General features: G+C 48.0%; 1 protein-coding gene across 1 annotated transcript; it reads right to left on the reverse strand.

Moving 5' to 3' along the window:
• Positions 1-5639: 5639 nt before the first annotated feature.
• LOC135808411 (early endosome antigen 1-like) lies at positions 5640-17612 on the reverse strand. Its single transcript, XM_065321598.1, has 3 exons — positions 17310-17612; positions 10764-14531; positions 5640-7666 (listed from the first exon to the last, which is right to left on the reverse strand). The coding sequence occupies exons 2-3, from the start codon at positions 14469-14471 to the stop codon at positions 6308-6310; spliced, it is 5067 nt and encodes a 1688-aa protein (XP_065177670.1). The 5' UTR covers positions 14472-14531; positions 17310-17612; the 3' UTR covers positions 5640-6307.
• Positions 17613-20206: the final 2594 nt, after the last annotated feature.

Below are 20206 nucleotides of genomic sequence, written 5' to 3' on the forward strand. Positions count from 1 at the left end.
CTGTCCAGCGAGGAAAGTCTCGAGTGGAGGCCTCTCGTTCTGCTCGCTCATTCGCCTGGCATTCAGTAGCACTTCATCGCCAAGGACTTCAATTCAAAACAGTTTTCACACTGCGCTTCAAGCCTTTTTCCTGGTGAACTTGCTGCAAACGTATGAGCTCTGCTGCGCGTGTTCCCTTTGTGTGAGGCCCAGAAACAGCTAGTATCTCCGTACTTCGATTGGCTGGATCGATGTCGTCCAGGTTCTCCTCGCTATCGCCATCACGATTCTAACTGGAGACGATTTCTTCACCATTTTTCGCGCGCAGAAATTTCGCTATCCCTGAGTGTAGGAGATGGAATCCGTTCGATCAGCTCAAAAACTCTTCGTTGTGACTAGAGGAGTAGCAGGGAATATTCTACCGGAAGCCCTTTGACTTCCCTGACTGCCATGACTGCTACTTCTTCAAACAAGCGAGATTCTCTTTGGTTCCACTTCACTGCACTCGAGCGTCCACGCAACACAACCTTTTACAAAACATCATTTTTCTCAAAAACAATGATTTTCACCCTAAGGCCACCCTTTGTTAATTCATTGTTTAACGTCCTTTTTTTCGCGAAAAGGTACGCGGGAGGGCGGAAAAAAAACAAAAGCCCATTCCAAAAACTGGAAACCCCCAATCAAACATTCTGACCAGTAAAGCGGGATTCACAGAAGCTTTTTTGCGATGCGACACGCGATGCGACGCGATCTGCGATGGATGCGTGCGATGCGAACTCGCGAAATACCATTCACAGAAGAAGTCAGCTTTGCGACAAAGTCTTGCAGATTTGGCTACGTCACCATGATATTCGCGCGGTTTGATACAACTTGTACAAATTTATAGGCAACTCTTGAACCTTTGTACAACTTTGCTGTAGAAAAGGTCAAAATCGTACGCCAAATCGCTTGTCGCATCGCAAAAGTTGAGCCAAGCTCAACTAATAATACTTCTGCGATGGCCTGCGATGGCCCAGTTGCGTCAGTTGCGTGGGGTCCGCGATGGTTGCGATTTGGGGATTTCCCGGTTTCGCGGCTGTCGCATCGCGTGTCGCATCGCAAAAAAAGCTTCTGTGAATCCCGCTTTAAGCATGTGATATATACAATATTTCTGGGTCTAACGGCACTTGCAGGCATAGAACAACACTCTTTGTTGGTACATAATCATTGGAGCACATGCCTGATGAATCCAACAAAACAGGTACTGTAAAAGCAGAAATTTTCGGTGGTGTAATATTTTCGGTATTCGCCAAAATCGGCGGTTCGGTAGCGGGAAATTTTCGGTAAAACCCGTTCTCCAGGCAGGTGTACTAGTACTACATGTATACAGTATCGGTTGTACCGAAAATTTCGGTGCGTTTTATTTTCGGTTAAAATTGTCGGCACCGAAGTTACCGAAAATAAAACACCACCGAAAATTTTCTGCTTTTACAGTACATAGCATGGAGTTAGCATGTCATGAATTCATTACATCTGGATTTTTACTAGGACACACACCGTACGATATTTAAAAGCCAACAAAAAAAGAAAAAGAACACAAGACAAAGGCATGCCCGGGAGGCAAGATTATAAGTTCAAGGTCATGATCGGCACACTGTGAAACTACACAATCATGTATTTACAACTTCGCATATTATTGGTACTACTACTTTCTTGTTTTTTTTTCGGTCGGAGGCAAAAAGGTACGCGGGCGCGGACGTTAAACAACGAAAAAAGAAAGGGTGGCCTAAGCCTGGTTTTCGCAGAAGTAAGGACCAGAGTATAAATACCAGGGAAATAAGGGAGGTGACACGAGCATGTACGGCCAGTTTGACGATTGCCTCAGCACCGTTTTCACCCGCCGGGTGAGATTGGGGTACTATGGGTACCGAAGTTAAGTGTGTAGACACGCGCGCGGATCAGGATTCTCTCGATCAGGGAGTAGTAAAATACCTACCGCCAAAGAGACTCCTTCTGCAGCCCGTAGAAACTCAGCGCTGAGAATTTCCAACAATTGTCTGCCTTCACAAAGTTTGGTAGTCGACCAAACTACCACTATGTCAGGATAGAAGTCCAGCAAGACTGGTATCACTTTGGAAGATATCCCTGCGTGCCGTAGATTTTTCCTGTGTCGATACAAGCTGTTTACGAGGACGTAGCCCGCATTTCAATCCTTGACAAACTTAGGAACATTTCATTCCGAAAAGTGAACTCCCGAATCTCTAGCATACCATAACATTATTATTATTATTATATATTTGAGGATTTCCCAAAGACGTAGTCTAAATTGAAGGGAGTTCCATTATAATGGGAGGCTGTAGGGTTGAGATAGCAGACAGTGGAGGGCTAATAATTCGTAATGAACAGCCTAGCAAGAGAAATACAATTATGCTGAATGTTCCAGAATGGTCCTTTAATCAATGATACCTATAGCCTCGGGATATGCCTTGAAATACGAAATGTACCGAAACAGAAACACAAAAATTAATAAGAATAAGCGCAACGCACAAAGAAGGAGGACAGAGGCATGTCAGTGAGGAGTGGCATTGTGTTTAGTGTCAGAGAAGTGCGTGCAAATGTGACTGTGAAACAGGGACTGCGAGGCTGTGGCTCTCAGGTCTGCGGGCAAGGCATTCCAGACAGTAGCGGTGCGGAAGAGAAATGACCTCCTGGCGTGTTTCCCAACCCGTGGCAGAGTGAATGCGAGTTGGCGGCGGCGACTACGCGTGGGGCAGTATCCCGCTGCTTCAAAAAGTTCTGGTTGGGTGGTGACCAAATGGAAGAATTCCATAAGGCAGGCGATCTTCCTGCGCCAGGATAGACTTGGCCATCCCAGCTGTTTAAACAATGATGACTTGGGCTCGTCTGATGGGCAAGGGCATCTCTCAAGCCGCATGACTGTGCGAGCTACTCTGGCTTGCAGCCGTTCAAGGGTGAGCCGCTGTGCAGCAGAGAGGGAGGACTCCCATACTGGGGCGGCGTATTCTGCTGTGGGGCGGACATACGTAAGGTACAGCTTCCTGACGATGTCTCCTGTTAAACGGTCAGCCATATGGCACAGAAGAACGCAGCGTTGTCTAAACTTGCTTATTGTCTGTTCAATATGCTCCTGGAAGCTGAGTGTTTCACTCAACAACACTCCCAGGTGACGGTGACTGGTTGACGGCTGGATACCGCGGATGGTCTCTGCAGCTCCTTCCTCAGCGAATGAGATAACAACGGTTTTCGATGGGTTGAAGGTTCCGCCTACTCGGTCGGCCCAGGCAAATGTGTCCTGCAGGGCAGTCTCCATTGGGCTGGTACCTTTGGTTCGTGCTTTGCCGACGGCGGTGTCATCCGCGAACAGGTAAACATCAGCGTGCTGGTTGCGTTTCGAGGCACTGGGTAGGCTGTTGATATGTACCAGGAAAAGCAATGGCCCGAGGTGGGAACCCTGGGGTACTCCAGACTTGACGGGACGTGGGGAGGACAGATGGTGTTGGACTCGGACGCTGAATGTACGCGTATCGAGGTAGTTCTTAAACCAACTCGTAGCCGGAGCATCGCAGATAGTCCCGAGTTGCTGGAGAAGCACGTCATGCGGCACTTTATCGAAGGCCTTCGCAAAATCGAGAAATGCAGCATCGTAAGGGATGCGTTTATCCAGGCGATCTTAGTAGTGAGCTGTATCAGCTGGTCAACTGTGGAGCGATCACGGACAAAGCCGAACTGTTCCGGGACAATGATGTTGTTGACCTCGAGATAGTGACCGAATTTGGTGGCGACAATCTTGTCTAGTGCTTTCGCAATAGCTGGGAGTAGGGTTATAGGGCGGTAGTTGGAGGGATCACACGGGTTACCTTTATTTTTAAATATGGGGATTACTGTTCCCAGCTTCCAGGCACTAGGAAACTCACCTAAGGTGAGGCTAGCGTTAAACAGGTCGGTAACAGAGGACGTTATACATGGTGCGATCTCTCGGAGGATCCTGTTCGAGATGTTCCCGCCTGTTGCCTTATGCTGCGGGAGCCTTCGGAGCACCCGGTACACTGAGGATTCGGCCAAGACTGGCAGAGAGAATAATTCATTCGGACAGTCGTCGGCTGGTGCTGGTATTGTACCTGTACCGTGAGCAGGAGTGCACTGGCGCTCATGAAATGCTCATCATCACAAAGAAGGTAGAGAAGTACTGGTTGATCACAACTGAGGAGAAATTATTGCCGATCGTGTGGTGTCCTAGAGATTTTTTCGACTTCGAAATCGGTGCACTCGCTTTTCATCTCCAATCGTACACGTATTGTTCTCAAGGAAATCAACTAATTACTTCGTTCTATTGCTCCATGCCGTCGATCGGGACGAATTTCGGAAGGGTGGTACCTTTCCATATGGTGATGACACAGATGTATCACAAGAGCAAAACAAATGCTGTTCCATGAGATGGATAGACCTTTTCATGGAATTAGTTCTTCGACAAATACTCAAGATTGATTCAGCAGATCATCTTTTTTTGCGAAAGAAAAAAAACAAGCGCGAGGCACCCATCAAAAATCACGATTAGTGGCGTGCACGCGTGTCAGAGGCCTCCGGCTCCCTGTATTTTACTACTCCCTGATAAATACTATAAATTATAATGCCACTTTTGCGGAAATGTAGTGTTATAATGCTAGCATAATGCTCGTTGCAAATCGCACACTATAATGCTACTTATAATGCTAGCATTATCCGCCCAGGCCTACATGTATTCCAAACTCTTCGGAACTAATCCACCTCTCCCATCGGATGAGGTAGTGGAGTTTCGACTTTCGAGGAGTTTCATTTTTCTGAAGTGGCCAATAAGGCCACCTCTTCAGAAAAACGAAACTCCTCGAAAAGTCAGCGAACGCGCCCTAAATTACTCAGAATTACATGTTTATGAATAAAATGCATGTACATGTAGTAGCGGTATAATATCCGATAGGACATTATCCAGGGCAATTTCTACTCTAGAAGTATCACTGTATTCTTTGATAATGATCGTGTCGACCGACATAGGCTTTGTTCCACACAATTAAATTATTTGTAAATTGTAGTCGATGGATTCAGAGCGGAACAGTGCGTGCGCATGACTACACCCATTCCAGAAATGGACAGTTCTTGGGTTTTCTTCAGGAAAGCCTGAATTTCCAATAATGTTTCTGATAAACCTCTTCAGATTGGCTATGCAATTCTTCTTGTTCAAGTTAGTTCGAGAAATCATGGAATCAAAGGTTCTACGCAACACAATGCCATGGATGGAGGCAACGGAAGATCCCAACTCTGTAACGCCTTTGTGAAGTCAAAGTCATTGAATGGAGGCAACGGAAGATCCCAACTCTGTAACGCCTTTGTGAAGTCAAAGCCATTTCAAACCCGCTTTTTCAATTTTTTTGAAGGCTCATCTACATTGTATCGGTGTTCTGAATGACTACCAGTAAAGTAGACTACATGACTGTATGCTATCGTCTCCGAGCCTTCTTGTACATTAAATTTTACTTTTCATGCGTCTGTCCATCAAGGATGTAAAAATGTGTCTGAAACAGGATAAGGTAACTGTGGATCAGCATCCCTCCACCAGTATTCACAGAATCAGCTCTCCACTATGTTCTCGGCATTGCGAGTATTAACATACCTACTTCAAGTAAGTCCTTTGCAAGCAATAGGTATTGTAATCATAATGCGGAAACCCAACATCAACAGCTTGTTTAGATTTCCAGCATCCAGTGTGGAGAAAAGCGAAACAAAAGAATCAAGCAGGCAATCTGACCAGCAGATCAGCCTTGATTACCTACACAGCTGCTGTGTAGTTCCATGGCACACCAAGGGGCTGGGTGAGCACTTGGGAATAAGATAACCATAAAAACCTACAGAACTGCAAGCTAAGTGACTGCCGATGCAGCAGGATAGCTAGGGCATGAGTGTGGCAAGCCACAGGGTTCAACAAAAAGACAGACGTGGTGGTGGTTCACTGTACGAGTTTGAATAGGCGTACGAGTTTGAATAGGCACTGTACGAGGAGTTTGAATAGGCACAAGAAAAAGAAGAAGAATCGAATCTTAAAAGTAGGCAAGGCGAAGCCATCAAGAAAAAGAAATATTGTGCAATGTGAACCCTGGCCGGAATTTGCAATCAAAATGACAAATGGACAAGGCAAAATTCAAAGTTGGAACACAATTTTCACCATTTTTGAAATCATAATAATATTCTGCTTAGCATACCAGAACATCATGTGTATACAGACCATGCAGACACAAGCGTTTGTATACACACACACACAAACACACACACGCACAACCACACACAAACAGCTACGTAATCACCGCTGGCTTATGGCCTCCAGGAGTTGAGGCGCCTTCTCAATGACGACCGTCATCATCTTCTCCACATACTCCTGCAGGCGATGTGCTTCACCTTCAGCAGATGTCAGAGCAGAGAACAAGTCCTTCTTGTTTGACGATGATGTCAGCTTTCCTTTGCTCTTTCCTGCGGCGGCTGCTGACGATTGTCCATGCTTGATCTGCTCTGTCTCCTGGAGCTGCACGATATCTCGCAACTTGTCTCTCTCTGATCTGAGAGCATGGATGACATCTTGATGTTTGCTGGCTTCCCGCCGCAGCTGCTCCACCGAGGTCTGTGCGTCAAACAGCTCCACTTGCATTGTAGTCATCTTGGGAATTTGCTTGGCAAGCTCTTCGTTCTCGCTCTCTAGCACTTTCCGCCCGGACAGGGCGCCATCCAACTCCGTCCGTAGTAGAGAGGACCGTTGCTCGTTGGATGCGATGGTCAGCTTGGCTTGCTCGAGCTCCACCAGCAAGTCTTCACGCTCCTTGAGCACCGCCGTGAGACTTTCCTTGACCGCTGCCTGACTAGCGGAGAACAAATCCGCTTGCGTTCTGCTGTCATCCAACTCCCTTTGCAGGGCCATCACTTTGGCCTGAACCTGCTTGTGATCGGTAGAGGAGCCATCGGCCTGTCTCATCATCAGCTCCAGGGAAGTTTTCAATTGGCTGTTGGCATCCGATAGCGCTTGGTTTTGCTCGCGCACTTTACCGACGTAGGACCGCTCTTCCTTGAGCTGAGCTTGCAGCTGCGCGCTTGAATCCTGCGTCTCTTTAAGCTCCTGGCGAAGACGGCCGACTCTTTGGTTGGACAAATGTTCGAATTGATCTTGATCCTGAAGCTTGGTGCGCAGGTCCGTGATGGCCGTAGTAAGCTCCTGAACAGTTTCGCTGCTACTCTCTGCAGACTTGCTCAGGCTCTTTTTCTCAGCCTGTAAACGAGTGAGCTCTTCTTGCAAGTCAGTGGCAAATGTTTGCTGTGCATCAAATCGACCACGCAGGTCCGCACTACTCGTCTTTAACTCTAGCAAGCGATCCTCTGCCGCTGTGAGTTTAGTGTTTGCAGCTGTCAGCGCACTGGCGGACCTCTCTAGCTCACTCTGCAAACGCGATACTTTCATTTGCTCGGTCTGCACTGTGCTACGTGCCGTGTCAGCCTGCTCAGACACAGCCCTGGCCTCGTCCTGTGAGCGTCTCAGCTTTGCTTGCAGCACATCCCGCTCTTCTTCCACACGTCGGCTCTGCTCCAGAAGACTGGCTTTAGTCATCTCCTTACTCTCCTCTAGTGCTTGCCTTTCCGATGTCAGGCGGTCAACTTTCTTCATCAGGTCACGGAGCTGCAGGCAACACACATCGGTCAAATGCAAAGCATATCAAGAGGGCGTTCGCTTCTATGTTCGTGAACAACCATCAACCGTCTTTCTTTTTCTCAAATCTGCTAAAATCTGCTCTAAGTTGCTAATGCTACGTTCTTTTGTCCACTTGGTAGAGCTGAGTAGAGCGACTGTTGGAAAAAGAAAAGATGGTAGATGGTAGTTTACAAACGCAGATCTACAAGTTTCGGTAGAACATCAATTTAACCCTGTGCTCTCACATCAGCGCAACTTTAACCGCGCGCCACACCATTAGCGCCTCCAAATGGCACTTGTCCATAAATCGCGCATGCTCATTGGAGCATCAATTTTGACAGCGATGTCCCAATGTAGCGCCACTTTTTTGATGTTTCACTAAGTGCAGCGCTACTCTTGAGGCAGTATTCTAAACACCGTGCTTTATCACGCTTTATGCTACTGTGGTTCATTCTATGGAGGTCATTCTTTGCCGGAAAATCCTTCAAAGTTACTATGGCTCTACTGTGCAAAACATCGAAAGGTGGGGAAGGCGCTTCGTGCAATGGCTATATCTATAGAAAGGACAAACGGAAGAGAGACGGGACCATCACGTGGCGGTGTACTGAAGCTGCTTGCAGAGGGAGGCTAATGACAACGGACGTGTTGCTGGAAGACGAAGAAGACTCGTCCCCGGAAGAAGTGGGAGAGCAACATAACCCTCCAAATCCTGAGGCAACTCAAGTCCGTGGGATAGTGACAAGAATGAAACAAAGAGCCAGACAGGAATCCCTTTCTATTCCTTCTATTTACCGGGAAGAGACAGCCAACATCGCCCCAAATGTTGCTGCTGCCATTCCGTCCTTTCATTCACTGGACGCCAGCCTCTATAGAGGTAGGAGAGAACGCTATCCGCCTTTGCCGCAGACCAGGACAGCCATAGTCGTGGCAGACAGTTTCCGCAACACTGTAAACGGCGAACGATTCTTCCTTGCTGGCTTGAATGGCAACGACATCACACTGGTGTTTGTGTCGGATGCAGATTTGGGTTTGAGATTGTGGAACAGTGAAGAGTGGTTTATCGACGGTACCTTCAAAGCAGCGCCCCTCCTCTTCATGCAACTCGTAACAATCCATTGCACGAGTGAAAACAAATGCCTACCCTTGGTTTATGCTCTTCTTTCAAAGAAGACTAGGCAAGCTTACAATGATTTACTTCGGTGTTTGAAAGATGCAGCTAATGAACGTGGCCTTGTGCTGCAGCTCAATGCGATCATCAGCAATTTCGAGTCAGGATTGGCACCCGTTATCACAGCAGAGTTTCACGACGCAATCCATCGCGGATGCTACTTCCACTTCTGCCAGGCTGTTTATCGAAAGGTCCAGGCACTAGGCCTTCAGCAGGTGTATCGGCAGAACGTTGAAATGAGGTCGCTAGTCAGAAGCATGAATGCATTAGCATTCTTGTCAGTAATGAACGTCACCGAAGCCTTCGAAGCCCTATGCGAGGAGCAAGCAGCCAACTTCCCACAGCTAGATGACCTTATCCAATACTTCCACCAGACATGGATCGTTGGCTGCCCACTGCAGCGATGGAACGTAGCCATACTAGGTACAAGAACAAACAACCACGTGAAGGTTGGCATTTTCGCTTCATGGCCATTGTGCAAAAGGTTCACCCAAACCTTTGGCAGGTCATTGAGGCACTTCAGAAGGAGGCATCGGCCACCTCAACTATGCTGCAGCAAATCACTGCTGGGCAACCAGTCCGAAGAACAGTGAAAAAGTATGCCAGGTTAAATGAGCGAGTATTGAACTTGCAAGGACGACTCCACCGTGGGGAAATGACGACAAGGGCCTTCCTGGAAGGTGTAGGATACAATCTGCTGCAGTAATTGCTACGAGTACAATTGCTGTTTACTTGCACAAAGTTGATGTTAACTGCTATCGAACAAAATTACTGCAAACTTTTATAACTTTGTTGTTTACTACATCTTACATTGCTATTGCTACGAAAGGACACTATTATGACATAAATTGCTGTTTAATTGCTTAAAACTGCTGCTTTGTTCAGCACCTTTGCAATCAAAATTTGAGCAGTATTAAGTATTGATGTGGAAAGTGTCGCGGTGTTGGGCCAGCGCTATGAAAGATTACGCTGTCAAGAGTCAGCGTTGCAGAGAGTGTCGCGGTGTTGAGCCAGCGCCGCAAAAAGTAGTGCTCCATTTAGAGGCGCTCATGTATGCTGCGCAATACAAGTTGCGCTGAAGTGAGGCCACATCAATTTAACAGCACGATGTACGATATTTTTGTGGAAACCAGCTCTCATGGTCACACAAGTACAGAAATACTGGCAGGTGGAGTCGGTAGAGGAAAGTAAAAACTACCGTTTGGGGTAGAGAAAGCAATAACACATCTACCGGATTTTATAGGATTGGGAGAACTTCAAAATTCAAAGGATCAGCCGGGGAAGTGAACTGTCTGAAAAGAGAATAAAGTTGCCAACCCCACCAGGACTCGAACCTGGGACCTTGCTTGTCATGAGCAGGGCTCTAGCCATCTGAGCTATTTTACCAGGCTGAACCTAGAAGGCGCGGACAAAATGTTCAGTCCAAAAGCAGCTCACAACACGTGCGACACATACTGATGGCACTTAGGTCTACCGAAAGAATTTTCAACCCAAACCTGAAGATCAAAAACGAACTCCCTCTAAGTAGACAAAATCAAACGCAACCCGGATCTTTGCATGATAATTATAAGGTCGTTTCCTACCCCACCTCCCCCAGCCATTTCACCACAAAGATTAACACCCGGCAGTACCTTCGTCACAAGCACCACTTTGTGCCCAGCAGATCCAATGCAAAAAGGGCATGGTGACACAACGGCACATTTCGGACATTACAATTATCTGTAAGTCACTATAGTGGCCATTTTAGTGATTGTAGCACAACTCCTAATACATTTTCAGATTCTACAGGTTGGAGTGCGTCAAAGCACATGACCGGCAGCTGGGGGACAAAGGCTGATCAAAGAGAATACTAGAATGTGCACACAGTGAGACTCCTGAACTCAAAGCAAGGCCTATTAATAGCCACAAGAGTCTTACCTGTTCGCTACTGCTGGACAGAACTTCCTTGAGTTGCAACTCAATGTCTGCCTTTGCTCTCTCACTTTTAGCTAGCCGTTGTTCAGCGTCGCCGCAGCGAACCTCTAGCTCTGCATGTCTTCGTGTCGTACTTTTTCCAGTTTCTTGAGCAAGCTTTACCGATTCCTTCGTCATTGCCAGCTTGTCCTCCGCTAGAACCAGTTCGTGCTTGGTGCGCTGTAGCGTCCTCTCTGCAGTCTCCTTCTCCGCCACAACACGCTCTGCGTCATTTTTCAGCTTCTCGTTCGATTCTCTGAGCGATGTGATCTCAGCTGCCTGCTTAGATTTCAGCCCCTTAAGTTCTCCAAGTTCTTGTGCGTTCCCTTCGACAATTCCTTGAAGCTGAGTGGTAACATCGTTGGTTGCATCCAGAGATGACTGCAAGCTCTTAGTTTTCCGTTGTAATTCGCTGATCAGTTTCGTATCGGCCTGTTGGCGTGTGTCCGAATCCTGGCATGCTGCCTTCAGCATGTCAGTGGTTTGCTGCAGGAGCGTTGTCTCGTTCTGCAGCGCATCGATCCGACTTCTCTGCTTGCCAATCTTGTCATTGGCGGTTTTCAGCTTGGTTTGCAGCCCAGCACTGTCAGTGCGGCTCTGCAGTAGCTGCTGCCTCTCCTCCCTCAGCTGACTCTCCATTGACTTCAGCTGATCGGCTGAGCTGGAGCTCATGGATTTGGATGCTTCAGAGACAGACTGGAAGGTCTTTTCCAACCGAGCTTGTTCCTTCTCCAGCACCTCTCGACGAGTAGTTTCTTGCTGTAGGCTAGCTTCTAGGCTCTGCACCCGTGTTCTCTGTGATTTAAGCTCTTTGGTAGAGGCCAGTTCTCGGCTTCGGTGGTTTTCATCGGATGCTTTGAGTTGGTCTATTGTGGCGCTAGTTGACTTCAACTCGGCATTTGCCTTTTCGACCTCGTCCTCCGACTTAGTCAGCTTTTCTTTGAGAGATGTGATCTCCTTCGCCTGCTCTGACTGGATTGTTTTCATGCTGCTAAGTCGCGTCTCCTGTTCCTTGATACTTTGCTGAGTGCTACCCTGAGACTCGCCCATGGCAGAGACTTTCTGCAGAAGCTTGCCTGCTTCCTCCGTCTTCTTCTTGAGAGAGCTTTTGGCCTGGATGAGATCCTCTGTTAGGTTATCCAAATCAGACTGGAGCTGGGTCTTTTCCAAGGCATTAGAGGCATTCAGATCAGTTGCTGCTTCCAGCTGACCAGTCAATTCAGCAATAGTTTGCAGCTTCTCCGCAAGAGTTTTCTCGCTCTGTTCTAAGCCATTACTAGCAATACGGACTTCCTGTGTCAGCTCGTCGATGCTTTGGTTGAGGGTCTGGATGGTAGCGGATTGCTGTGTACTGTTAGAGAGGTGCTCGTTAAGCTCCTGCTGCACGCGCTCACAATCCTGTTGAAGGTGTTGTTGTTTGTGGCGGTACTGCAGCAATTCCTCATCCTTGAGGCTCAAGGCCTTTGAAACCTGCAATTCCTGACTCCTCAGCAGCTCGCATTCCTCAGTCAGACTCTGTACACTGTTGCGTAACTGCTCGACCCGATCGGAGTCCTTTCCCTTCTCCTGATTTATCTTCAGCTCCATTTCTTGTAACTCCATTTCAGCGGCGCAGGCTTGCTCTGTTAGCTTCTGCGTTTCCGCTTCATGCGTCTTGCGGTCTGTGCGCAGTTGTGCTTCAAAGCGGTCCGTTGTCTGTTTACTATCAAGCAGCTCTGCTTCCGTTTTCTTGAGCCGATCTGTAATCTTGGTGAGCTGGCCTTGCAGCTGTTGTTCCTTGAGCTGCCAGTGCGAGAGCTGGGATTCGCTGGCTGACAGCTGTGACCGAACATGGAATAGCTGCTCCTGGGCTTCTCTGGCCTTCTCTTGCCACTCGGAGCAAGCTTTCTTTTCACTTTGCAGAACACTGTCCTTTTGGGAGTGCTCTTTAGCAGCTCTCATAGCTGCATCAGCAGCATTCTTTGCATCTTGACACTCACGTTCAAGGTTTTTGTTCTTGGCTGTCAGTTCTTGCTCCTGCTCCAATAGTTTGCCTATCGTGAAATCCTTGGCAGTCAGGGCACCCTCTGCAGCTGCTAGCTTTGTGGAGCACTCCGAACTCTGTCCTGTTAGAGATGATAGCTGCATGACCATGTTTTGGCACGTCTCCTGCTGGCTTGTCGCCATTGCCTGGGCTTCCTTTAATGCCCTGTTGCCATCCTCCAGCATGCTCTCAGCTTGCCGTGCCCTCAGCACCGCCGCACTGCACTCGGCACGCAAAGCTGCGGCGCTGGCTTGCAGCTCGCCATTGCTGGTCAGCTGCTCCATGAGCTGCTGTTTGGCCTTCAACAGCTCATCGTATGCACGGTCTGCCGGTGATATTCCCGTGCTGGGCCGCCCGCTTACCGAGACTTGCGATATCCGATGAGCAACAGGCGTTCGTTGTTCGTCGTTCCAAGATGATCCGATGGGATCACGGCGGTGCGACATCCTAGGGCTATTTCTGCCGCCATCAGGAGAGTCCAAGTGCTCAGTACTGCCAGTTGGGGTGTCTACTTCTGATTTGTCATGTCTCCCACTCAGGGCATCTTCAACGGCTATCTGCACACTGACAACTGATCGATTGCACACCGCTATCTCTTCGCGTATTTGCCGTTGTTCCTCGCTCAGCTGACACTGCAGTTCCTGCATCATTTCTTGCAGCATGTCGCGGATACCGTCGTTCACGGCCAGGGATGCTGCCATGACCGGTGGCTGTGCCCTGGCGGTGGAGCGCATCACGGGTGCGGAAAGCTGGGCGCCGATCGGCGACGTTAGGCTGCACGACTGCAGTGGGCGAGCTATCACAAGATTGACGGTGCCCTGCAGTCCCTTCAGCTTCATGGCAACGACCGGGTGCGGCACACCGCGGCAGAACATGTTGTTGAGTTCCACAATCTCGTCACCCGGCAGCAGAGTCTGCTCAGCGACACTGCCTTCCCGCACAGCCTTCACAAACACACCCTGCAGCGCTGTACCGGTTGCTGATGTCATCGAGCTAGTATCATTCAAGTTCAAGCTGGGCGACACGGTCTGGCACGCAAATGTGAACCCAAGACCAGTGTCTTCGTTACGCGTCATCTCCACGGCTAGAAGCGCACGGCCAGTTACAAGGCTGAACAGCTGGTGACGAGCAGTAGGCTTGTTTAAGTGACTTGGGCTGGCCGAGCGCTTTGAAACAGCACTATAGAATGACATCTCGCCAAGTGATTGCCGACTTTCCGAGCGCAGTCCGTTGGGACTTGACTGTGACGTGCTGGACTTGGCTGTGTGGTAGCTGCTTGCGTCCACCAGCGAATCCATCGACGCAGAAGCGCTGTTAGTGGTGCTGGGCTGGGACATCTGTGCGTATGTATCCTCCATCAGTCTGATATGGTCTTCGCTCAGTGCCGCGGTCACCCGCTTCTCTTCTTCCAGCTTGGTGCGAGTGGCCTCCAGCACTGCCGTCTTGTCCGCAACCAGCGATCGCAGCGCCGATATCACGTCCTGAAGTTGATTGTTCTCCTCAGCCATTTGACGGCTACGTGCCTTCTCCCGACGCAGAGCATCCTCCGCTGTCGTCCATTTGTTCTGGTACTCATTGGCCTTGGACCTGGCCGCATCCAGATCAGCCAATGTGGCTGTCAACTGCTTGGAAAGCTTAGACGTCAGCATGTTGACAATGGGATGAGCCTCCTAGGGACACTACTTCGCCAATTATTCTGCTGGAGATTCCTGCAAATTGTTCATGACAACAAAAACACAACATATCCATCTCATAAATATTCGGATAAGGGCCAAAAATGGATCCATTTTGTGCACATTGCTTTATAAGCTGGTGTTATAGATTCTTTAAAATCATGACCACAGACACGCGCACACCAGGCGCGTGCACCGTATGAGTTTTTTGGTGTCTGGAAACCACCTTTTATTGGGCAATCTTGCCAAAGGAAAAGTGTGCCTACTTGATTGGTTATCCTGCGTACGCGTCGATCGACGGGCAGTTTACAGTACAGTGACTATGTCCTTATTTCGAAGTGAAAAGAGAGTTGCTTTGCATGCAGTTCAAAATACAGTATTCTCTCTTTCTGCAGTGGAGAGTAGCCACAAAGAGATCGATCTCTAGCTCTGGTTCGCTCCTGGATTGGCGATGACATTCAAGAAATCCGTTTTGTCTTGAAATTTGAGTCAAGCACGCGCGATGCAAGTCAGTTCAAGGATATGATTGACGATATCTCCTTCCAAACTGTTGACTCACATCAAGATCTCCACAGCCTTTCGTTCTCGCTCATGTGCGCAGCAAAGATGTTCGTCAAAAACATTGTCGACTGGAAGACGTAAAAATGTGCGTCCATGATCCACTTGCGTTGCTTCAGAACGAAGTGCTGTTCCGGCCGCGACTCAAGGACGCGGGGCTTCGCGTTTCTTCCGCGAGCTTCCATTGAAGCAAGGTCCATAACTCTTTATTGAAATCATGTGGAACATTGCCAATACATGCTGAAAACTTCGTCATAAGAACAGAAAGAAAGATACGTCGACTGTAAGCCGTGTTTTGATGAAACAAACATGCCTGGAGTGGAGTGGACTAGTGAAGTACCATAGACATAGTGTTATAGATTGTAGTGTAGCCTGCAAGGCGGCTAGGCCTATCAAACGTTTACGTGTTCAATATGACAAACATGTAAAGTACATTGACTTTTGCACCCTCTTTTGCAAATACTTTTTGAAGTGCTGGTATGTAAAAGGTAACCCGTTTTATCCTGCTACCAGTTATACATGTACCAACATTTCCATGTAACATCGTCCCCTCCCTCCATTCCTCATTACACTTATTTCTGTCCTTTCTACCCCTGTACCTGGTCCCCTCTCAGACGCGTTTGTGCCGGCATGATCTGATGATAGCAGTCGGACGAGCCCCGCATCTCATCAGCACCAGTGTTCATTGGTGCCCTGCACCCCTGATCTTGAGTCCCCTCCCCCCCCCCCCCCTCCTCCCTAGCCCTCGCTGTTATCTTCGACGGGATGTTCGGGGGATGTGCATGTGCACAAATACATAATTATACAGTGGGTCTCCAGAAAAAATTACCAACTCTAGAAACCCCCTTTCAAGACTCGGTGCACGCCACTGCACACCACACACGCACACACACCATGTACCATGTATACGCCCGTCGCAAGAGAAGCACGCAAATCTGCAAATGCACTGGATGTGCACCCACAGATTTTCTCTTTGTAGCAACGATAGCGGATTTGAGTCTGATTGAAACAGATCAAGACAAGCGCCAGATAACTGTCTAATCCACACAACTGGCGAAGCCAAGTGAATCGACCCCCCAATGCACACCTGGTCTACACCACACGGAGTACATCGGAATAGGACGGCCAAGACAGTTACCTATGCACACCCTACACTTGCTGGGGTAACCACACACACACACACACACCTGCTCCCTGCCAGAAAATGACCGCGTGGGTCTCTCCTGGGGAGCGGGGAGAGGGATTCGGAAAAAATCTAGGAAAGATGACTTCTAAAAGTGCTATTATACTGCCCAGCGCGACTCAACTCTCAAACCACCATTCTACGGAGGACTTTAAATGTGACATATGAATGTTGTGATGCGTAAAGCCCCTAATGTCACGATCATGTGTATGTTGAAACATGGCCAAAAAGCTAACCCTGTATAGTTTGGCCTCTACACCGTCAATTTTTACCGGACGATTGCATGGCCATTTGGATGTTTGCCAGAAACTTTGAAAATGATGCACAGGTTTTCGCGATTATTCGGGAATATCCAAGGCCATCTTTTCCTGAACACACTGTATTTTAAATACTCCAGTGGGACTAGGAGTTCAGTGTATAATGTATTGTGTATGATCGATTGGCTCGGATATTTTTCTTCTTCTTTTTTTTACTCGGTCGTAGATCTAACCCCTACGCGTATCAACGACAATAGAGAGTTAACGCTTCACGTTTTTTCAGCTTCGAACGTGAGGTCTCACGTTGCAACATGAGCTTTCAACGCGACATGACAGTGCAGTGGACCATCTACATCTACTGTTCTTTCAATCAAATGAACCCCTCGATAGGCACATTGCCTTTGGGTCATTTCATAATAATAATAAAATAATAATAATAATCTCACCGCGAAAAAATGTGATTCAACGCACGTTTTATTCTCTCTCATGTTCGAAATTGAAAAAAAAAACCGTGAAGCGTAAGCTCTCTAATGGGGACGGGTGTTGGTGTTCACGACGCTACAGACCATGTCCGACGGAGACAAATAAAGCACGGTGGTACAAGAAGACTACAAAGTGAGGAGCGTCTTCTGCATACCACACATGATGGTAAGTATCCTGTCCACACCATCTCCCACGAAGCGGAGTCCAAGGTTTGAATTTACTAAACAACTGCGAAGAACAGTCCATTCAAATATGCTTCGCTTCGAGCAACTCTAGTTCGTTGACAATAGTGAGCTAAGACAAAATTATCCAAAAGCAGCACGCAGAACCTACCATTACCATTCCAGTGTGCCGGCATTTGAAAGTCACCGCCGCACCATCCCTACGCCCACCGGTAGTGCGTGGCACTACACGGAGCGACTGATTCGCGTTTGAGAGGTTCAGCATGCAGCTGCTCACAGGCCGACACGATGCCACACTACCAATGACTGGTGCACTCCTCACCTTTCTTGAAGTTGAAGCCTTTCGGCCGGAATTATTTGGACCTGAACGCTGCGAGCTGAAAGAGGTCGGCAGAATAGCATCGAGAAAATACGATGGATGCACTTCGTTCACGTGTTGACGTCTTTGCACATAAACATGTACATACAATCATCATGGTCGTGTTCAACTGTTCCTTGTATTTGTACTTGTACTAGTTGTAGGTCTACATCACATACAAGTGCAAACAGTCTTGATCTTTTTCACGGTGCATCCACTGATCCAGTACTACTGTAGTTGAAGTTGGTTGGGAGTGTGTCACCTCTCACCAGGTAGACGAGCTGTTTGGGTCAGATCGCGCGATCTCGGTGTCAATCACACATGGGGGAAGGGGTAGTCAGGAGCAACCAGGATTTGTGTCGGATGATCACCAAAACTGTAACTAACTAACGTTATACTTGGCAGAAGCCAAAAGTATCAATCAGGTCTAGGCTGTCTCAGTGTCTGTGCCTACACGGCTACACTACAGCACAGAAGCAGAGCCCTTCTGAATGAAATCCGAGGACTGAGCCTGAGGACCGTCTTGCTCCATGAAATCCGATCTTGTGAAGGTGAGTTGCGCGAGGGCGTGGTATTGACTCACTTGATCGGATTTCATTGAGTAGTTCATTGAGTAGTTCATTGAGTAGTACTGACTGTAACACTAATCCTGTACAAGTCACTCGGCTTTCTTGCCTACCGCCGAGTACCGGTATCTACTAGTACTTCTTTGGCGCGGCTTCGCACCATGCGGTACTGGAGCATTGCCGATTTGCACTCGACAATGACGACGACGACGATGACGACTACGACGGAGATGCAATCAGACGGCAGGAAATGGGAGCAAAAGAAAATAAGTAGACTCTTACTAACTAGTCAAGATTTTATGACCTGGGGCTCCCCACTTGCTGTGGGTACGTGAAGTGTGTGGGTACAGTGAGGGCTGCGTCCCACCCGCCTGTGTGGATTCACAGGAAGTGTGAGTTACGAAGTCTGAAGATGGGATGACGACTACAGCATAGCTCAGTGGTTAGAGCATCGCTGGCTACAAGCGAGGGTCCCTGGTTCGAGTCCTGGTGGTGACAGTCGATTTTTTCTTCAGACTTTTCCCGCTTGTGTCTTTCCCTCAAACTAGTCAAAACTCTTACTAAAGGCAAATACTTCGTAGGAGTGTACGCCCAATAGCCCTTGGAAGGCTTGGTGTTCTGTTCGGTTTGTAGAGAGGAGTACATTGTATGTACTGTGTGTGTGTGCTGCCACCTTTATTGGTTCCAGGGTTCATATACTTTCTATTTGAAGTATACATACCTGGACTGCCTCTGGCTATATTAAAGGGGAAGTGCATCGATTTTTCGAGTAGGGTCCAGAAGAAAGACAATTTGATGTCGGTTCGAATGGCATATCTCTCGCTTCCATACGATAAGCCAAACTTGCCAAATCGCCAATTGTATGCTCACGTTGCCATAGCGACCAGCGCAGTGATGACGTACGAAAGGCTTAGCTCCACCACAGAGAAGGTCGATCACTGCAGAATTTGGTCATTTTCAATTGGTTTATTGTATTCACGAAGTGAAAGAAGGGCTGTGTTCAATGCTGTTAGTGCAGTGAACTGTTTGTTAGTAGTCCTCTCGGTTGTGTACTGGGACGTGACACCGACAGGAGAAAGCTGGAGTGCGGAGACACCAGCAGACAAGCGAAAATAGTGACGAACAAAATGCTGAAATCTTGGTTGGGACAAATCAGACGTTCAGCATTTCCCCCAACCAAGGACCATGCCGTTTGCTCTTTCCACTTCCTGAAGATGAATGTGATGCTTCCTGGCGACTCTGCTATCTCTCGTAACATCTTCTGAAGCCAGGTGAGACGACGGGTGGTGGAGATTGACGAATGAAATAAAGTCGTAGGTTTGAAAGTTTGCAGAAAATGTCTCAGGAGAGATGGCGAATTCCAAGCATCTTGTCCTGGAGGAAACCATTTCCTAGGCGCAGTCAGCCTAGGGAAATGCATGAGAAGGGCGATAAATAGTTCACGACACTAACAGCATTGAACACAGCACTTCTTTCACATCGTGAATACAATAAGACAATTGAAAAATGACCAATTTCTGCAGTGATCGACCTTCTCTGTGGAGGAGCTAAGCCTTTCATACGTCATCACTGCTCTGGTCGCTATGGCAACGTGAGCATACAATTGGCGATTTGGCAAGTTTGGCTTATCGTATGGAAGCGAGAGATATGCCATTCGAACCGATATCAAATTGTCTTTCTTCTGGACCCTACTCGAAAAATCGATGCACTTCCCCTTTAACTCTTGTGTAATCGCTGGTGCTAGTGAAGCTTCTCTCAGATCCACTCTGATTTAGCCACCCACACTAGCAAGTATTACCTTCACTGGGGGCAGGGGTAACTGCAGTTGGATCCCAGGACGGATACCCTGATGCTTTCAATCCTTTTTCTGATTGTGATTTTCTGCAATGACTGATTGAGATTGAAATCGTACAGATTTGCAGCGAAGAGATCATTTGCGTTTGTGATACCGTATGGCCTCCATGTGATGAAGTAGCAGCTGTTGAGCTTGCCCACCTTTTAGAGAATTGTTTCATACATACATGTACATAATTGCATTTACAGTCAACTTCGCTTATAACGACACTCGGCGGGGCATCAGAAAAGTGTCCTTATTCGCGAAGTGTCGTTATACCCGAAGTCTAT

The sequence above is a fragment of the Sycon ciliatum genome, chromosome 2, assembly GCF_964019385.1.
Source record: "Sycon ciliatum chromosome 2, ocSycCili1.1, whole genome shotgun sequence".
NCBI classification, from domain to species: domain Eukaryota; kingdom Metazoa; phylum Porifera; class Calcarea; order Leucosolenida; family Sycettidae; genus Sycon; species Sycon ciliatum.